This window comes from Podarcis gaigeae, assembly GCF_964106915.1.
Source record: "Podarcis gaigeae genome assembly, chromosome: 2".
In the NCBI taxonomy this organism is placed as follows: Eukaryota; Metazoa; Chordata; class Lepidosauria; order Squamata; family Lacertidae; genus Podarcis; species Podarcis gaigeae.
The window spans coordinates 34906446-34924443 of record NC_139679.1 but is presented as its reverse complement, the minus strand read 5'-3'; the positions used below and the strand labels follow the sequence as shown (position 1 = coordinate 34924443).

The following is a 17998-nucleotide window of genomic DNA, read 5'->3' as shown; positions in this document are numbered from 1 at the left end:
CACTAATAATTGAATCTATAGGCACACTTTACCATAAAATACATTTTGGTACACGTAACATTGTTGGAGAATGGCACTGAAAAATTAGGAGAAAGGTGAATTTCACAGGATGGTTGTGTTCTGGTTGTGAATTAAGTAGGTTCACCTTTAAATATGAACTAAATCCAGTTGTCCTCAGTCCTTATGCACAACCCAACATGCTCATCCCTCAGGCCAGCTATTGCCACCACCTGTCTGTACCAGTGTCCATTCCTTGGCCTAGTAAACATACTTGGGAGGGAGGCAGCCACGCTCAGTCTGTGGAAAGCAGCTTCCGCAGTTGCCACCATCTTCATTTCCTGGAGTGGTACCATGGTGGCACAAGAGGGAGGACAGAGACCATCTTGCCCGGGGCCACCTCAAAACTTGGCATCAGCCCTGGCAGCTAATCTGAGCATTAGTTGCTGCTCACGGATGTACAATGGTATGTTGGACCTTCTGGACCAACTGAGCTTGTGCAGCAGCTGGGACGATGGAATAAAAATTTGCCTGCGATATCTTTGCTTATATTTATTTTAAGAAATAATCAAACAGCTGCAAAAACACCCTTCTCACCACTCCACACTCCCCCAGCAGAATACAAAGCATTTCTTCAGCTTAAATACAGTTTTCAAAATAATCAGTTACCCTATCACATCGCTGCATTTGGTGCAGCAGGTAAACTCCACCTCTAATTAGTTACATTGTTAAGATACAGGTGTGCTGAAACGTTGATAGCTCACAGGGGTGCTGCCATGCAAATCATTATTACAAACACATACCACTGAGTAGCACCATTGACCACACCAATGTCAAGAAAAACCAACATAGTATGGTCTGTTGAACCATCTAATCTCCAGGTGAATGGTTTTAGAAAGTACTTCAGAGACCTGGATCACTCATGCCATATTACAATACAACAAACCTTCTGACCCTGGGGCAGGGTAGTCTAAAAAAGGTAAAGAGACCCCTGACCATTAGGTCCAGTTGTGACCGACTCTGGGGTTGCGGTGCTCATCTCGCTTTATTGGCCGAGGGAGCCAGCATACAGCTTCAGGGTCATGTGGCCAGCATGACTAAGCTGCTTCTCGCGAAGCAGAGCAGTGCACGGAAATGCCGTTTACCTTCCCGCCAGAGCGGTACCTATTTATCTACTTGCACTTTGACGTGCTTTTGAACTGCTACGTTGGCAGGAGCAGGGACCGAGCAATGGGAGCTCACCCCGTTGCGGGGATTCGAACCGCCAAACTTCTGATCAGCAAGTCCTAGGCTCTGTGGTTTAGACCACAGCGCCACCCATGTCCCTGGCAGGGTAGTCTATGCATTAAAAAAAAGAAAGAAAATCCTTATGATGCATGGAGTTGGGAAACGTTTACAAATGAGGCACATGCTAAAGTTACTTACTTAGAAAAAGATTTCTGGAGGTAGCTCTGTACTTCCAGGGACCTCACCACCACCAGGTCTCCTCCAGGCACACCCTGGCAGAGCTTCCTGGCATCCTGCCATGTCTCCTTTGTCTCACCAAGCCAGTAACAGTTCAAGTTCTGCAAATTGATTTGTCCACCTCGTGGGCAAGAGGAAGTATCTGAATTAAAACAACAACAACAACCACTCAAGCTTAAGAGAACACCAGAACATGCTGTCTTGAATTGCAGAAGCCTCACGTGTTTTTAATGCTATAAGCATTTTTTTAAATAAAATAAAAAGTTGGGCTTTTTCTTTCTGTTGGTGAAGAACATCTAATATAGTATGACAAGGGTATTTATTTTAATATTATATACAGTATTGGAATAGAGATTTCGAATGTGAGACCATATTGATAGCAAACCTAAGCCCCCAAGACAGCTAAAGTAGGTTACAACTCAGCCATTGAAAACAATAAAATAAATTAGTCACCTCTGATTTAAGACCCATTGCTACAACACCATTTTGATTTTGGTAGCAGCAATTAATTCCATCCTACATAGGCCTTGTAGATTCATAGAATTATAGAGTTGGAAAATGACCCTGAGGATCATCTAATCGAAGATGAATATGCTGCTGTCTCATACAGGGATCGAACCTGCAACCTTGGTGTTATCCGCACCATACTCTAACCAACTGAGCTATCCTTAAGCAGAAGCTATATCATGAGGTCCTTCAGAACGAAAGGAACCCTTGACAGAGCCCATGTTTGGAATTATAATCAGCAGAAAGCAGATCTGGCAACACCAAGCCTGAGCACAAATATCCCATCCCTAAGAATGCATGCAGGATTTAAAAAAAGAAAAGTTTAAAGAAGAAGTTACAACCCTTCATTAATAATTGTTTTTGTATAATGGACACACACTTTTCCTCACAAACCCAACTATCTTGGCAACAACAGGAGGCTAGTTGGCAGCCGCTTTGAAAAACTCGTTGTCGTGACAACCCTAAACAAAGTCTGATCCGTTGCTGACCCCATAAATCCTCCCAACTATACAAATCACTTTTTAAAGGCTCCCTACAGATCTCCTTTAGGTGCTGGCATTCAGGTGTCCAGAGAAGGGCTTTGTTTGGGTCTTTCAGCCCTCCCAAATGCTGCCAGTAAACTTTGTTACTGTTTCCATGGAGCCTGGCTTTCAGTTTCTGCCATCTTTTTCCAAACGAGAAGGGGAAGAGGGTGGTTTATAAACAGGTATTCTACGGTGGGTAGCTGTCTCAAGAGGAGAAGCATTAACAGTGTGTGTCCCCTCAGAAATAAGAGCTGTTACGTTCAATGAGACCTACTCTCAGGTAAACATATTGGATTGGATGGTTGGGTGGGTTTTAAAAAAAAGATTTGAAATCAGGGTTTGAAGTAAATTTACAGGCCCTCCCTAAGGGGGAACCTGAATAGTGCTATTAATTGGGACCAGCATCAATGCTGATCTAACACTGAACCATGGTTAAGTCTGGGAAGAGGATGGAGCACACATGCACATGACCAACTCCCAATTGCTTAACCAGGGTGTTAAGAAACATGGCAGTGTCACTGCTGACCATGTCAAAGAAGCTTCTTAAAGGTGAACACAGAAAGCAAACTTTTGGGCCCGACAGGCAAGGATGCTCAGACTTTCCTTACATCTACAAGGAGCATCCACACAATGTCTTTTAATTGTGGCTAATTCATTCAGACTGATAATACCTCCTCACCCTCTTCTGACAAATACTAACAAAGATCAGCTTCAAAGTTCTGCTCTTTAGAGTATGATCTCTGAAACGTGTACAAAACAGCTGCATTAACCATGCCTTGTGTATTTTAAGGATGGATTCTCCACTCTTTTTAGTGCTACTTGATGGGAATGAGTTTGAGCATGCGTGCATGAGTTTTGCATGAATCCTTCTCTTTTCTTTAAGAATAATTAGCCTGGAGCATTTTTCCATAGTCAAAATGGGTTGGTGATTGCTTTAAAGCGCAAAGTCCGCCATTTCTAACCAAAACAACCCCTTCTAACCATCCTGATCTAGTGAACAGAAGGGTGGTTAAATCATGCTGAAAATTGACTGACACATGCTAAGAGATCTAGCCTTGTCATCCTACTGCAGCTATGCTTTTCCAACACAGAACTCCCACTTTGTAGAAACACTGCTTCGCCTACCTGTGTCCCCTTTGCCCAGCAGCAGGAACAATAGCCACCATGGTCGAAATCCCTGGGATGCCATCCTCAGCAGCATCCCAGCTGCAGCTCTAGGTGAGGTTAGCAGCTGACTTCTCACCTTCTGTCCACCATCACAGCATCCAGGCTGAGACAATGGCAACCTTAAGAGTGACCCCTCTCAAACTCATAGCATCAGACGGACCCGACAGTGCTGTGTGCCTTCTGAGATCAATGGCTGATATTGCTGGCTGCCTCGTGCTGCTTCCCTGGCTTCCTGCCTCCTCTCTGGTCTTTTTATAAGGGCTCTGCTGCTCTACAACTCTCTCTCTCTCCCAGGGGGAAAAACGCCTTTTTTCTAGCTGCCCCCTAGTCTCCCTGGTTACACATCTGCTGTTCCCCTTCAGCCTTCTGTAAACTGACAAGTTTGCTTTCTCTAGAGCCTCTGCTCTGCTGCCTTGTCCCTCTTCCTTCCATTTTCCTAATATTCTAACATGACGTCCAGGTGTCTCCATCATGCTTGCAGTAATCTCTCTTCCCGCAAGGTCAGTTTCTCTCACAGACATGCTTCAGATCCTGCGAGATTCCAAAGGTTTGGTGGAGCCACTTTAAGCCAGCTTTAGAGCCAGTGTGGTGCAGTGGTTAAGAGCAGTAGACTCGTAATCTGGTGAACCAGGATCACTTCCCTGCTCCTCCACATGCAGCTGCTTAGTGACCTTGGGCTAGTCACACTTCTCTGAAGTCTCTCAGCCCCACTCACCTCACAGAGTGTTTGTTGTGGGGGAGGAAGGGAAAGGAGAATGTTAGCTGCTTTGGGACTCCTTAGGGTAGTGATAAAGCGGGATATCAAATCCAAACTCTTCTTCTTCTTCTTCACCTCCTCCACATCTACTTGCATTTGCCAAAATGCCAGTCGAGGATGGCTTCCCCCAAAAGAATCTTGAGAAGTAGAGTTTTCCCAGGAAGTGGGATTGACTGTTCAACCACTCTGAGAATTTCAGCTCTGTGCAGAGAAAAAAAGGCTCTTCTAACAACTCTCAGCACCCTTAACAAACTACAGTTCCCAGAATTCTTTGCAAGGAGCCACGGTGGTTTAAAGTGGTACGATACTGTGATAAAGCGGGATATCAAATCCAAACTCTTCTTCTTCTTCTTCTTCTTCTTCCACATCACCTTAACTCCAGCTCCTCCCTTATCCACACCTAAATAACCTTGATCCACTTCAGATTGTCTCCACCATAAATCCTGCACCTTTTGTTAGGGGCCATATACTACTTATTTGCTCTGATCTCCATTTTCGACAGCTTCCAACTTTGCATAACATTTAGGAGAACACTTCCCTTGAGGTTGGTACCAAAATTTTAATACCTTGGAAGCTTTATTCAAAAATACACCCTTGACAAACATACCATGGTCTTCCCCTTCCACAGGGGTAGGGAACCTTCAGCTTGCAGGCTTAGTTAGGCCTGACATAGGTCCCAGTTTGGCCCAGGAGGCCATTCCCACCCCCAACCACACCCTCCTGCCCCACAATTGACATCAGATAGTGATGACAGGTGATTAACAAGTGGACAGGTCTCACCCTCCTGTCAAAAGAGCCCACTGAAGGTGGGGTAAGCCAGAATCCGGCCCACCAGGATGGAGGAGATGGCACGCTACTTAAAGCATCCATGCTTAAGTCTACCTTTGACTCAAAATAATGGCCAGCTTCCCCACCCACCCAAGTGGGACATGGATAGACATCTCTCTGCAGCACCACTTATCTCACCAAGAAGTTCCTGGCCTCCTGGGTCCTTCATTCTCCAGATGACAGACAGATCAGTACCTTCTTGGGCATGGATCCAGATGTCTATGTTGTTCTGGTGTCTTACCACAACCTTTGGACACTTAAGGATTACTGCTTTAATGGGCAAGACCACGTGAATAGTAGCTCTGTGGAACAGACTCTTTCCAGCAGTCAGGGCCTCAACCTTCACCATATAGGTACCAGGAAGATACGCATGCAACACTCTTGGGTCTGTGGTGCTGAGACCTCCATCACCTCCATCTCCAAAGTCCCAGATGTACAGAATGCCAGGCAGTGAGATATTGGCAGCGAATTCAACAAGTTGCCCATGGTGTTGCCGTGTGGTGAATGAGAGTTTCACCTAAACAGAAAGAGCAGGTAGGAAGTTTTGACTCAGGTTTAATTTCCCTTCCTCCAACCCAAAGCATAAATAGGATGCAGGTATAATTTCATGAGAAGGGGATAATGTCCCTCACTCATTAATAACATCAGGCTTTTCCTAATTCCTGCAGCTTGTACAGCACTCAGCTAGAGGCCGTGCAGATGATAACATTTTGGGTAGTATGAAGAGGAGATCCAGATCAAAGGAGTGCTGTGCATTAACTGTACCTGTTCTCATAGTACTGTAGCAACAAAAGGTACAGAAGTCCTATTTTGGATGAAGCATATTTGCCAAATGTCTGCAGCAATTAAAGACTCAAAGACACTTTTGAAGACCAGGCATTCCAGAACAAGCATGGACTGGTTACAGTCTTACATGGCCTACCTAATTTTTCCAAAAATTTAAACTCCCACTAATGGTCCAGCAATGACTTTAAAATTTACAAAGGGCAATTCAATAAAATATAATATAACAAAAAATATGAATATGAGTATTTAATGTACTGAATGAGCTATCTCCCATCTTCAGCCACAAATCCATACAAACACACTGTGGACCATCTGAACAAAGCACAATTTGGGAGCCCCTGCTCTAACCTCTAAAATCAGTGACTGTGTTTGGGAGAGACAACATATCCAGCTTATGTTTATGGAGATCAAGGAAAAGGAGCTGTTTTAGAACTTGAGCTTGCACTGCCAGTTTTAAAGTGGCCTTTGCCCCTCACCACTGACTCTTTTTATTTTCCATCACTGGCAGGGGTGGCTTCCATTTCCCAGGACTCTTTACAAACCCTCTAGAAATTCCCTCACCATCTGATGTGAATATGTGAAGTTGCTGAGTCAGAGACCACAAGCCCATCAAGCCTAGTTTTGTCATGTCTGATTGGCAGCAACTCAAGGTCACCAAGGTCCCATTTCTCTTGTCTGAGATGACAGGGATTGAACATGTTGTGGACAAAGGATGTGCTCTGCCAAGAATCTGCTCATCATCAGCATCACTTAGTAAATAAGGGGTAGCTAACCTGTGGCCCTCCAGATGTTGCTAGACTACAGCTCCCATCCTGACCACTGGGCTATCCTGGAGTCCAACAACATCTGGAGGGACACAGATTCCCCATTCTTGTAGGGAAGTAATGAGTTGGACTTCCAAACCACAATTCCCAAACACAAAATTGGGCAGAAATGCTATTAGAACTGATTCCATTACCTGAATTGGGTATGCAGCATGGATGACTGTTTTATTGCACACTTGGCTCTGGATTTCATTGGAGCACACCTTCCCACAGTCCACCTCCGCTTCACTGCCTAAAGATCCACATAGGCAATGATCCAAAAAGTCCATGGCATAATAGGTGTACCCTTTGCTATAGCAGAGTTCAAGGCAGGACTTCTGGGTGTGGGTACCAGTTGAAAGGTAAGAATAGTGCAGGACTGCATCACTTCTGGTCAGGGTGTCCTTCACACAGGAGATAAAATCAACAGCTGGGAAGGGAGGAAGAGAAAACTCACGGTAAATGTTTGAACCACTTATGGACAAATGCTTGAAAAACTCTGTTTCTGTTTGCACAGCTTTGTTTGTTTACACTTTACAAACTGTTCCAGTAAAACTGGCAAGAAAGCTCTCCCCATTTTGCAGAGTGAACACTGAGATGGATGCAGACACAAGCAGAGTCCTGATGAATCAGTCCAGAAGCAAAATTCTGTTCTTGCAGTAGCCAGACAAATGCCTTTGGGAAGCCCAGAAGTGGGGCTTGAGGGCAAAAGCACTCTCCTGCTTGTGACTGCCAGCAGCAGATATTGAGGCAAGCTGCTTTTGACATTAGCGTGCTGTACTACTGAGCTAGGTTTTCTCCTGAAGTAGAAGGCCAGGAGTCCAACAGCACTGTCTGCAACCTCAACCAGACTCCACCTCCAGGATTCTTTGAGCAAATTGATATGAAACTGATATAAATATGTAGTGTAGATAGAGCTGCCTCAGACAACAGTCATTTCCAATTTGAGTCTCTGGAGTGGGACTGGGGAACCTCTGCCCTTCCAGAGGCTGTTGAACGACAACGACAACTCCCATCAACCTTGCCCATTGGCCATTCTCTCTGGGGTTGATGGAAGTTTGAGTACAACAAGATTCAGAGGGCACCAGGTTCCTCACCAGGACCACAGCTCTTGTCAGTAGCTTGTTTTGTTTTGGTTTATTGTACAATGCAGATTTTGTGAGAGTAGGCAGACATCTGATAGACTAACAGTGCACGTCTAACCACAGTGTTGGCTTTTACAGACGAGAAGAAGAAAGCTACTGACACGCAGGGCTTTGGATGAAACTAAACTCCCTTCACCAGCAACCGGTGGGGTGGGAACTCCCAACAATCACATATTAGATGGATTCCTACCACAGCTACATCCATAAGGCACACCTGAGATGCTCCACAGGGCCCCGAGGTGAAAGAAGAAGAAAAAGCATTGAAGGTGACAACAAACTCTTCCATCTGGCTGGCCAAAAAGGTATTTTACTCACTGCGGGTCAGTGATAAGCGATCCAGTGGTTTGGCGCTGCCAGCAGTGGCTTCCGGGACGCATCGGAGCAATTCTGTGTTGCTTACGAAAACGTGCCTCTCTTGTGCCCACGTCATCAACCAGTGTAAGGAACAGTCATATGTGAAACTGTTGGAGATGAGGTTGCTGTCAGGAAGAAGGAGAAGGGATTTGGGCAAGAAAGTCAGACACCTCCCTCAGGCTGTATGGAAAACCCGCTGCCACAAAACACACATACCCCCCCAAAAGAGAGTGGTGGCCAACACATTAACTCTGCTCCTTTAACTTCCACACCATTTCAACAGATCATTGTTTAAAGCAATCAGAAAATCTCTGTGTTTACTTTGTCTGTGTAAATAATTCAGTAGGTGAGATGCATTCAGTGGCTGCTGTCTAAGGATAAATGATCATGTTCGTACCAAAGCCCCAAACCTTCAATAAGTCCACTCGCTTGTGGATTTCCCTTTAGTAGATCAGTTTGTCATTTGGTAATATTCCTTTTAACAATATCTAAATGTGGGGTGAGGCACAAGTGCCCCTGGTGGGCCTAGAGAAATCCTCTACCCTAAAATGGAAAAGAAAGCAAGATCTCCACCTTTGAACAGGGCACTACCAAGTCTCTGTTCAAAGCTTTTTAAACAGTGGGCTATATCAAGATGAATATATGTTTGCTGTTCCATAGGTACAAGTGACACCCCCAACAAAAAGCTGCAGCACATGGAATGCTACTGTTCAAGATCCCTGCCAGCGTTGCCCTTTTCCCAAAATACCCCACTCCGTTTTTGTACTTCTGCAGACCTTGGGCTTCCCCTGAGCCTGAAGATATAGTACCTCCCTCTCGTGCAAGGCTAATGTTGTTAGACTGCAACTCCCATCATCATGGACCACTGGCCCTGCTGGCTAGGAGTGATGGGACCGGTGTCCAACAACACCTGGATGACCACAAGCTCCTCACCACTGAGCTAAACCTATCAAGGCAACTACTAATAAGGGAACAAATTTGCTTGACATCTTTCTGTAATGACGCCACCAGGGAACCACTAGCTTTCCAGATGTGGCTGGCTGCTATCATACCTGGTCATTGGCCATTATCTGGCAGGCCAAAGGGTTTCCGCATGTGGTTTTGGGCAGGGTGTGAGGGGTAGGTAAAGGGGGAAGATTCATAGAAGAGATCATGCCAGATAATGGTACGTACAGAGTCCTCAGTTTGCCCAGGTAGTGGAAGGCTCCCTCCTCAATGGTGTGGATGCAGTTGAAGCTCAGGTCCCTGCAGAATTTAGAGCACAAAGAAATGTTGGAAGAAACTGCAAGGTCCAGGGAAAGTGTCCATCAGCGAGAAGCAGCATGATGATAACGGAAAACTTCAAGGCCTGTCCCTTGGTGCAGTAAACTCCAAAAGAGAGTTACAGTGGTACCTTGGGTTAAGTACTTAATTCGTTCCGGAGGTCCGTACTTAACCTGAAACTGTTCTTAAACTGAAGCACCACTTTAGCTAATGGGGCCTGCTGCTGCTGCAGTGCCGCTGGAGCACGATTTCTGTTCTCATCCTGAAGCAAAGTTCTTAACCTGAAGCACTATTTCTGGATTAGTGGAGTCTGTAACCTGAAGCGTATGTAACCTGAAGCATATATAACCCAAGGTACCACTGTACTATGACTGAGTACACACAGTGCCTTTAAAGCACATCCCCCCCCCACACACCTCAAAGAATTCTGGGCACTGTAGTTTGTCCCACACAGAGTTACAATTCCCAGCAACCCTTAACAAACCACTAACAACCAGAATTTAGACATTCTGCTAACAACCAGATTTTGTAATTAAGACTAAATTTGAAAATCATTTATATGATTGCAAACCTACCAAGTTCATTTCAAACTCTACAGTTTGGACTTTACTATTATAAGTAGGTGTGTGGAACCTGTAGCCCTCCAGGTATTACTGGACTTCCATCATTCGTGTAGTGTGAATGAACCAGCACCTACACTGAGCCAATCTCCCCACTAGCTGTTTCCCTGAGCCTCAGCCAGTGCGTGCGTCCAATATTTAGGGATGATAATCCAACAACATCTGGAAAGCAATGACCTAGGCACCCTGGATTATAGAAGCTGAAAAGGAAAGCAGTTTTTGTTTTGCACATATTGACATTTCTGGGGATTTATAATCCCTATATTCACACAGCTGGGATTTCACAAATAGGGATGGAGTGGCAAGTGATTTGCAGCACTATACTGGAGGAGTTTTGTGCAAGAATTCACTTACAATGCTTTGATGTTGGGGTACCCAGCAAGCTCCACTCTTCGGACTATACTCAGGCGGTTATGTGAAAGATCACTGCATTCAAAACCAAGAGTGACATTTGTTAACAGCATCTCACAATCCACATCTGGCAAACAGCAGTTTGGTTCAATACGGTAACATGCCACATTGTTCTCCGTGGTGATCAGTTCACAGTGCAAACTGGCTCCCTACTGCTGAGGCATTCCTTCCTATTCTTAACATAATATGAGCCCCAGGTGTTCCCTTAGATATAATGAAGAGAGACTGTCAGCCGTGCAGATGTATGAGAATCATCTTATTAGTATCCTATAAAAGCTAGGAGGCTAGGCAGCTCAAGCAGGACAAAGTGGAATTCGCAGAAGCAACATGGGCATGTGAAACAAGCCACACAATGTCAAGACATAGTCCTGCCTTAAGAGAACTTTAAACCAGGCCTTGGTCCTGTATACCTGAAGGAGCATCTCCACCTCCATCGTTCAGCCAGGACACTGAGATCCAGCACCGAGGGCCTTCTGGCGTACCCTCATTGTGGGAAGTGAGGTTACAGGGAACCAGACAGACGGCCTTCTTGGCAGTGGTGCCTGCCCTGTGGAACGCCCTCCCATCAGATCTCAAGGAAATAAGCAGCTATCCTATTTTTAAAAGACATCTGAAGGCAGCCCTGTTTAGGGAAGTTTTAAATATTTAATGCTGTATTTTTTTTAACACTTGATTGGGAACTGCCCAGAGTGGCTGGGGAAACTCAGCCAGATGGGCGGGGTATAAATAATAAATTATTATTATATTATAAAATGCTGCATGGAAGTGATTGTGCTGAAACTGTAAATCACACAGCATCACAACTGTATTGAAACCCTCCTTTGACTTTGATTTTGGCCCTGTACATGTGATTACAGACCTATAAATGAGAGGATGTGGGATTCCCTTGTGAGAAGCTTTGTACACCCTTTCAAGGGTGGTTGCTCGGTGGTAATTTGCCTCGAAAAAATAACGATGGCTGTTTTCTTCCCAGTCCATTTCCCTGAGGGCTCTGTGCCTTGAGCCGAGGGGTCAGGAGCCAACATGTGCAGTCAGAGGAGCGAACATTCTTTGGCAAGCTCCTAGGGTCAGCTCCATCTGACCCAAACATTCTCGCAATGCTTACTCCCATGAGACGGCACCACTCAGCACCAGTGAACATGCTTCACCTCCCTCCCTGTGAGTCATCACAGGCTCGCAGGGAAAGGAGCATCTACTACAATCTCTAAAGCATCCCCCTCCCACCTCCATACACACTGGATATCGCTGAGTAAAACCACCCCAGCAGCTTACTTACAGGATTGTTTTGTTCAGTGAGCAGGGATCTTCTGATGGGATTTCCAGCAACCCCAGATGAGAGCAGTTCACCACGGTGACTGTGCAGGCACACTTTGCTGGGCACAGGATTGCCAAGGCCTCTTCCTTCTCCTGTTGGCATCTGGCTCTTAGCGACAAGGTCACCCTCTTCATTCCTCCAAAGCTCTCTGAAACCTGTTGCCTTTCCTTTTCCCTCAGCCCCTGGCTTCGGCCTTTCCAAGGATCTACTACCTTGCATTTAGCAGAGCTCCACTGCTTGAGTGGCTTTGCCTTAGCTCCTGTTTCCCCTGCTGCTGATGGTGCAGCACTGTCCCCTGGAAACGTTGACATTTCACCTGTGCAGAGACTACAAAGCAGTAGGGCCACACAGAGGAGGGCACTGGAATGGCAGAAGATAGCTCTGTGGTCAGGCGGCCTACTGGCTACTGTTTCTTTGGAAGGCCAGAGCTTATTTAGTGTGGTGAAGCAGTGCAAACCCATGGTGAGCAAAACCAAACAGCGCAGAAGGAACACAAAGCCCAGCGTTTTTCAGATCTGCCCCACTGCTGCCAAGCTACTATTTCCAAAGTATTTCTGGCTTAATTTGCAATGCAAACAAAAAGCCTTGCTTCCTCAAACCAATGGTCTCTCTAGTTCCCTGCCCTGTTTCTCAGGTAGGGCGATATATTGGATGCCACTGAGTTAACTAAGCAGAAGGAGGAAATCAAACAAAGGATCACTTTGCTGTAATTTGATTTCTCGGGAAATCCATGTAGAGAAGGCTATTAGATTTACAGTAATTTTTACCTTCCTGTTGGCCACAAATGTACTTTGCTACTTTGCTCTTTTCAAATTTCTGCCAGGTGGATTTTCTACAGCCCTCCACTGCACAAATGTATTTAATCTCACTCTCTGCTTCAAATCATTTTTAACAGAAGCAGGAGATAAGAGGCAGGGAAGGAAGTCAAGCAAGTCGCAATGAGTTTACTATAAATACGACCAAGTTGTGCCCAAAGCATGGCAGGTGCCTCGGAATAGCCGCTTCATCATATCCAGACCCATTTGGCTTCTTCTCATCTACAAAAATGATGGCTGTGTTGGCATACATTCAGCAGTGCCACAAATTGCACACTCCTTGCAAAGAGTCTTTTCACCACCTGGCATACCACGTCACTGGGATCGAAGGAAGCACCACCATGAAGGACTAATGTGGCAAACGGTATGTCACATTAGTGAATTCACAAAGTGAATTAGCTGAGACTGCCTTCCAGCCTGCTGACCCTGTTCAGCTCACAAAAGCAACAAGAGAGGAAGCTGTGATCCAGCTTGACTGCTCCATTTACTTCGAAAAAATGCGGAGAAATTGTTATCTCCCCCAAAAAGGGGGAGACAACTTCTAATGCTGTTTGTTGACTTTCATCAGCTCAGGAGTTTAGATTAAGGGAGTCCTGCTTTGCACAGATGCTCACACCCACCAAGTTATACCTTATAAATCCTTTTTCTTCCTCATCACCTCCCTTCCCCAACCGCTGCTATTCGTTGTCCTCAGTTGACATGGCAGCACTATTGCCATCCTGCAGTTAAGCCCAGAAATTATACTGCATTCCTTCGATGCGTTGTCCTGGTGCTCTAGTTTAAAAGAAAAGAGCCTTCCAAGAATTAAAAGCACACTTTGAATCCTCCATCTAGACTTGGCTTGGCTACGTAGTGGAGATGGCCTGGCTGCTTCGGGACTTGCAACAATTCCCAGGGAAGGTCAGCAAGTCCTGTAGGAGGTTGTTCCTGATGTGCCGGCTTTGGTGTCCAGGTTGGAGCTGTGCAGTGGATGACAATGAGCCAAAAGCCTTTCCTCGCACAACTGCAGGCTGCTTTCTTTCCATCAGCGCTCCCTCTCTTTATCCACCCCCCCACACACAGCAGGGGCCTCTCAGAAACTCCTACACGCTTTGTCCAGCTACTTTCAGATCAGCCAGCGAGAGCTTCCAAGAGAAGTGTAGCCTATTCACTCCCCTGCTTAGCATCTCTCCCTCCCTAACAAGCAGACAAGCAGTTTCCAGCATGCAGAGCTGGCAGAGAGAGAAGAGGCAGGGGGATTTGAAAAGATTCATTGCACAGAAAAAAATTCCTTGATGTGTTTGAGACTTGACTTGCACTCGCTGGCCTGAGGATATCATTGAAATCTAAGGAGCCTACATCTAAGCAGCAGGCGTGCAGAAGATCGCACCACCGTCCTCTTAGCCAACAAGTTACTTTTACCTACAAAAGTTTAGGGCAGGGATGAGGAGCCTCAGGCCAAGGAATGTGGCTCTCCAAACTTCCTTCAGTGTTTTTCCCTAGCTAGAATGTGTCTTTGAACTCTGATCATGCCTCTCACTTGCCTTGATGGAATAAATATAGAGGGGGTTGGTTGTGTGTATGTGTCCAAACTAGCCTGCTGTACCAAGGTGAAATTTGTATTAATTACTCCATCCATGTTTGCCTCTGGTCTTGCCTACCCGTTGGCATGAAGCTCCCAGAAGATGGCCCCTGGGCTGCAAAAATGTTTCCCATCCCTGGGTTTAGGAAGGGCCATTTTTAAAGTTGTGAATGAAGCCAAATGGTTCACAACCACTCTTTGGCTGTGTACATGCACAGTGCCAGCTTAAATCACAGCTAAGATCCCCCCCCCCCAATTGTGGAAAAACACATCAAAATGCAGTATTTCATAAGAAATAACAGGACAGGTACAGGAGAACTATGGATTGTGGCTAATGTCATAAATAGGCCACTTCCCAAACTAGCAGTGAGACTGCACTGGTTGCAGAGTAAACAGGAGTGTGTACACAGCCTCTAACAGTGCAAATGTGTGTGTGTGGACTTGAGAGTCAGTGGGACTTGCTCTCAAGTAAATATGAATAGCATAAAAATACTTCCACATGTAGGATTTATTGAGGGGTGTCAGGCACAACAATTCATTTTCCTAGCACCTGACACTTGCCGCCCTCACAAGGACCAGGCTGACCTAAGAACATTTGCATAATACACACAAGAATTTCTACAGTAGTTAAAATCGTTAGCAGGATTGGAATATCACTTGTAGTTTAAGGGTGAATTGTGGACACAATGGAGATGTAAAAGATTTGGATCATCATAAAAGATGCAGGAGGAAATAATAGGACTGACAAAGGGGAGGATGGAAGTCCAGGAGATTCCTTGGAATCTTGTTTTTATGATTTATGTTTGCTATATCTCTGTAAAATTTTAATTTGAAAAACCAAATAAATTTATATAGAAAACAGAATTTCTACAGTCATGGGTTGTGTTGCAGAAGGAAATGATGTTAAAGCTCTGGGGTGCGCCTCCTCTTACTACTTACTGGCTATTTTTGCTTTTTAAGAAACGGGTGCTTGGAGACTTAGAGAACTTAAGCAGGGAAAAAATAATAATTTTACAACAAAATTTGTAAAACGAACGCTGTGTTGGGAAATAGAATTCTTTCAAGAAAGTGTGGTTGTTGGTTTTTGTGTGTGTGTGTGTGTGTGTGTGTGTGTGTGTGTGTTTTCACTCACTCACTCACTCACTCACTCACTGGTTGTCACAGGCTTCCAATTCTGAACAAGATGTTAAATAAACAACTTAAGATTTTCTCCAGAAAATCTATCCCCCCCTCAGGCTAAATGGAGACCCAAGTAAAGTGTTCCCTCACAACTCCACTTCTCCTGCCTCAAATTCAGCTTCCCAATTCTCATTTGTCTGTATACTATTAAAATGCACTATCTTTCACTCTAAGCTTAGAGGGTTCTTTTTCTGGCTGTAGAAATTTCCTCAGGGCAAATTACACACACACACTTCTCAGAAGCTATACTCTTATCCCTCTTGAACCCCAAGAACCAAAAACTCTCAGCTGCCTTTTCTTTTTCCCTCACAAAGTGCTTGTCTCCACCCCCTTCTGGCTAATCAGAACGAGGCTCCGGCCCAGTACTTTGTAAGCCACATCTCTCTGGTGGGATTCCATGGCACTGCACCACCAACCACCCTCTGGTTTACTTGGCACTTTCTGTCACAGCAATCCTCAGGAATAGGAAATGGCCCTGGACAGTTGATGCTCTCACCCCTGCGCACCCTCTCCTGCTTAGCAGAGTCCTGTGAGCTCCCTGGAGTGAGGTGCTTGCTAACGGAAGACTCAGAACATCCCCATTAAACTGGGCATGTCCTGGCTCACTAAACTGAAGCAGCAGCAAATTGCAGAAACAGATATTTAATTGGGTAAATAGCAACCCCAAATGGCTACAAATCCAGATAGGAAACAGGTTTGTAGAGGCAGTAGGGAGCAATCTGTTTGTACCAGGCTGAATAGGCTCACTTGTTGATGCCATCTCCTGACCCAGAAGCGAATTCCCTAAAAAAAATCCAACACTGCTGCTATACTCAGGTCCCACCCACAGTTAGTGGCCTGGAAAGCCCATTTGTTATGTTTCTGCAACCAGTAGATTTGGGAACCACCAAAGATTCCTTACTCCTGAGAGCCGGTGTGGTGTAGTGGTTAGGAGCAATGGACTCGTAATCTGGTGAACCAGGTTCGCGTCTCCGCTCCTCCACATGCAGCTGCTGGGTGACCTTGGGCTAGTCACACTTCTTTGAAGTCTCTCAGCGTCACTCACCTCACAGAGTGTTTGTTGTGGGGGAGGAAGGGAAAGGAGAATGTTAGCCACTTTGAGACTCCTTCGGGTAGTGATAAAGCGGGATATCAAATCCAAACTATTCTTCTTCTCCTTCTCCTCCACATCTACTTGCATTTGCCAAAATGCCAGTCAAGGATGGCTTCCCCCAAAAGAATCTTGAGAAGTAGAGTTTCCCCAGGAAGTGGGATTGACTGTTCAACCACTCTGAGAATTTCAGCTCTGTGCAGGGGAAAAAAGGCTCTTCTAACAACTCTCAGCACCCTTAACAAACTACAGTTCCCAGAATTCTTTGCAGGGAGCCACGGTGGTTTAAAGTGGTACGATACTGCTTTCAGTGCATAGTATCAAAGAGGCCTTTATAAATATGGGCCAAGCACGTGCCACAAGGTGGCAGCCGTGGAGCAAGATACGTGTTCCAGCTCCCAGGAGGTGCTACTTTAAGGCAAGGGGAGGACAAATAATGCCATGATTAATGACTAATTTATATATAAAAAAATATGAAAGCAGCTGCAAAATATTTGGGGCACACAAAAAAGTCTCAAAGAGATGCTTGAAAGTCAAAAGCAAGGATGCCTGCTTCATTTCTGCTGGAAGAGTGCTCCACAGCATGGGACTTGCAAAACAAAGTACCTAGCAGAACAACTTCCAGAGCACAGAGACCAAGCCAAGACTGAAGATCTTCTGTGGAAACCCTGTTGGTCACTCTGTGGCTAGTGGACTGTCACTTGGCGACAATATGTGAGTGGGATTTCTTCATGGAACAATGCTGAATTGCCATTTGTTCTGATTCAGTGTTAAGGAGCAAGTTTTTGTGGGGAAAGCAGCACTGGGTAAAAAGAAAAACAGCGCTTGGACACTGCTTTAAAGCGCAGACCTGTGCCTAGAAAGCAAGGGGCAAAAAGTGGTATGAGCCCTAAGTTGGGTGCATTAATTTCAGTAGGTCTACTTTGAGTAAAACTTCATAGACCACCATCCAGAGTTACCCTGTCTACTTATCAATAAAACATCCCTCAGGACTGCCCAGCTCCCCCACTAAATGTCAGCCAGCCAGTCCAATTTTATTGTTGGGCGAGAGTGGTTAAAAAGACTACAGATGCAGTTAAGAGACAACACCACCCTAGATCAACACAGCAAGAATACAAATGGTTTGGCCCACACCAAAACAAACCGATGCATTGCACTTGCAGATTGAAAGTCCACAAAACCTATCCATAAGATTGCACAGACTACATCATCTGAGGAACATGACCCTTATAGGTTTTCCCTGCTGCAAGTTATGCGGCTTCCAGGACAATCCTATGCACATTCCATTACTCAAAAAGAAGTTCCACTGTCTTCAGTGGGGCTTACATGCAGGTAGAGCATGCACAGGAATGTAGGCTTTGTTGGGAGCACTCTGTGTATACTCTGGTCCAGTCAAATCCATCAAGGATCTT

General features: G+C 45.3%; 1 protein-coding gene across 4 annotated transcripts in view; it reads right to left on the bottom strand.

Moving 5' to 3' along the window:
* LOC310839379 (polycystin-1-like) overlaps nucleotides 1-15652 on the bottom strand; it is a gene marked incomplete at its 3' end in the record, with an annotated part of 61991 nt that extends 46339 nt beyond the window's left edge. For 3 of the 4 annotated variants that reach the window (XR_014561481.1, XM_083727913.1, XM_083727915.1), the window contains exons 1-8: nucleotides 15466-15652; nucleotides 11903-13899; nucleotides 10570-10641; nucleotides 9506-9577; nucleotides 8294-8457; nucleotides 6989-7263; nucleotides 5383-5761; nucleotides 1423-1603 (exon numbers count right to left, since the gene is read on the bottom strand). Coding sequence is in view for 3 of the 4 variants with exons in the window: in XM_083727913.1 (XP_083584039.1) it covers nucleotides 1423-1603; nucleotides 5383-5761; nucleotides 6989-7263; nucleotides 8294-8457; nucleotides 9506-9577; nucleotides 10570-10641; nucleotides 11903-12402 (1643 nt within the window). Of the gene's footprint in view, nucleotides 1-1422; nucleotides 1604-5382; nucleotides 5762-6988; nucleotides 7264-8293; nucleotides 8458-9505; nucleotides 9578-10569; nucleotides 10642-11902; nucleotides 13900-15461 lie in introns of all 4 variants that reach the window. The other variant, XM_083727914.1, reaches the window with a different exon arrangement.
* Between the last annotated feature and the right edge of the window lie 2346 nt (nucleotides 15653-17998).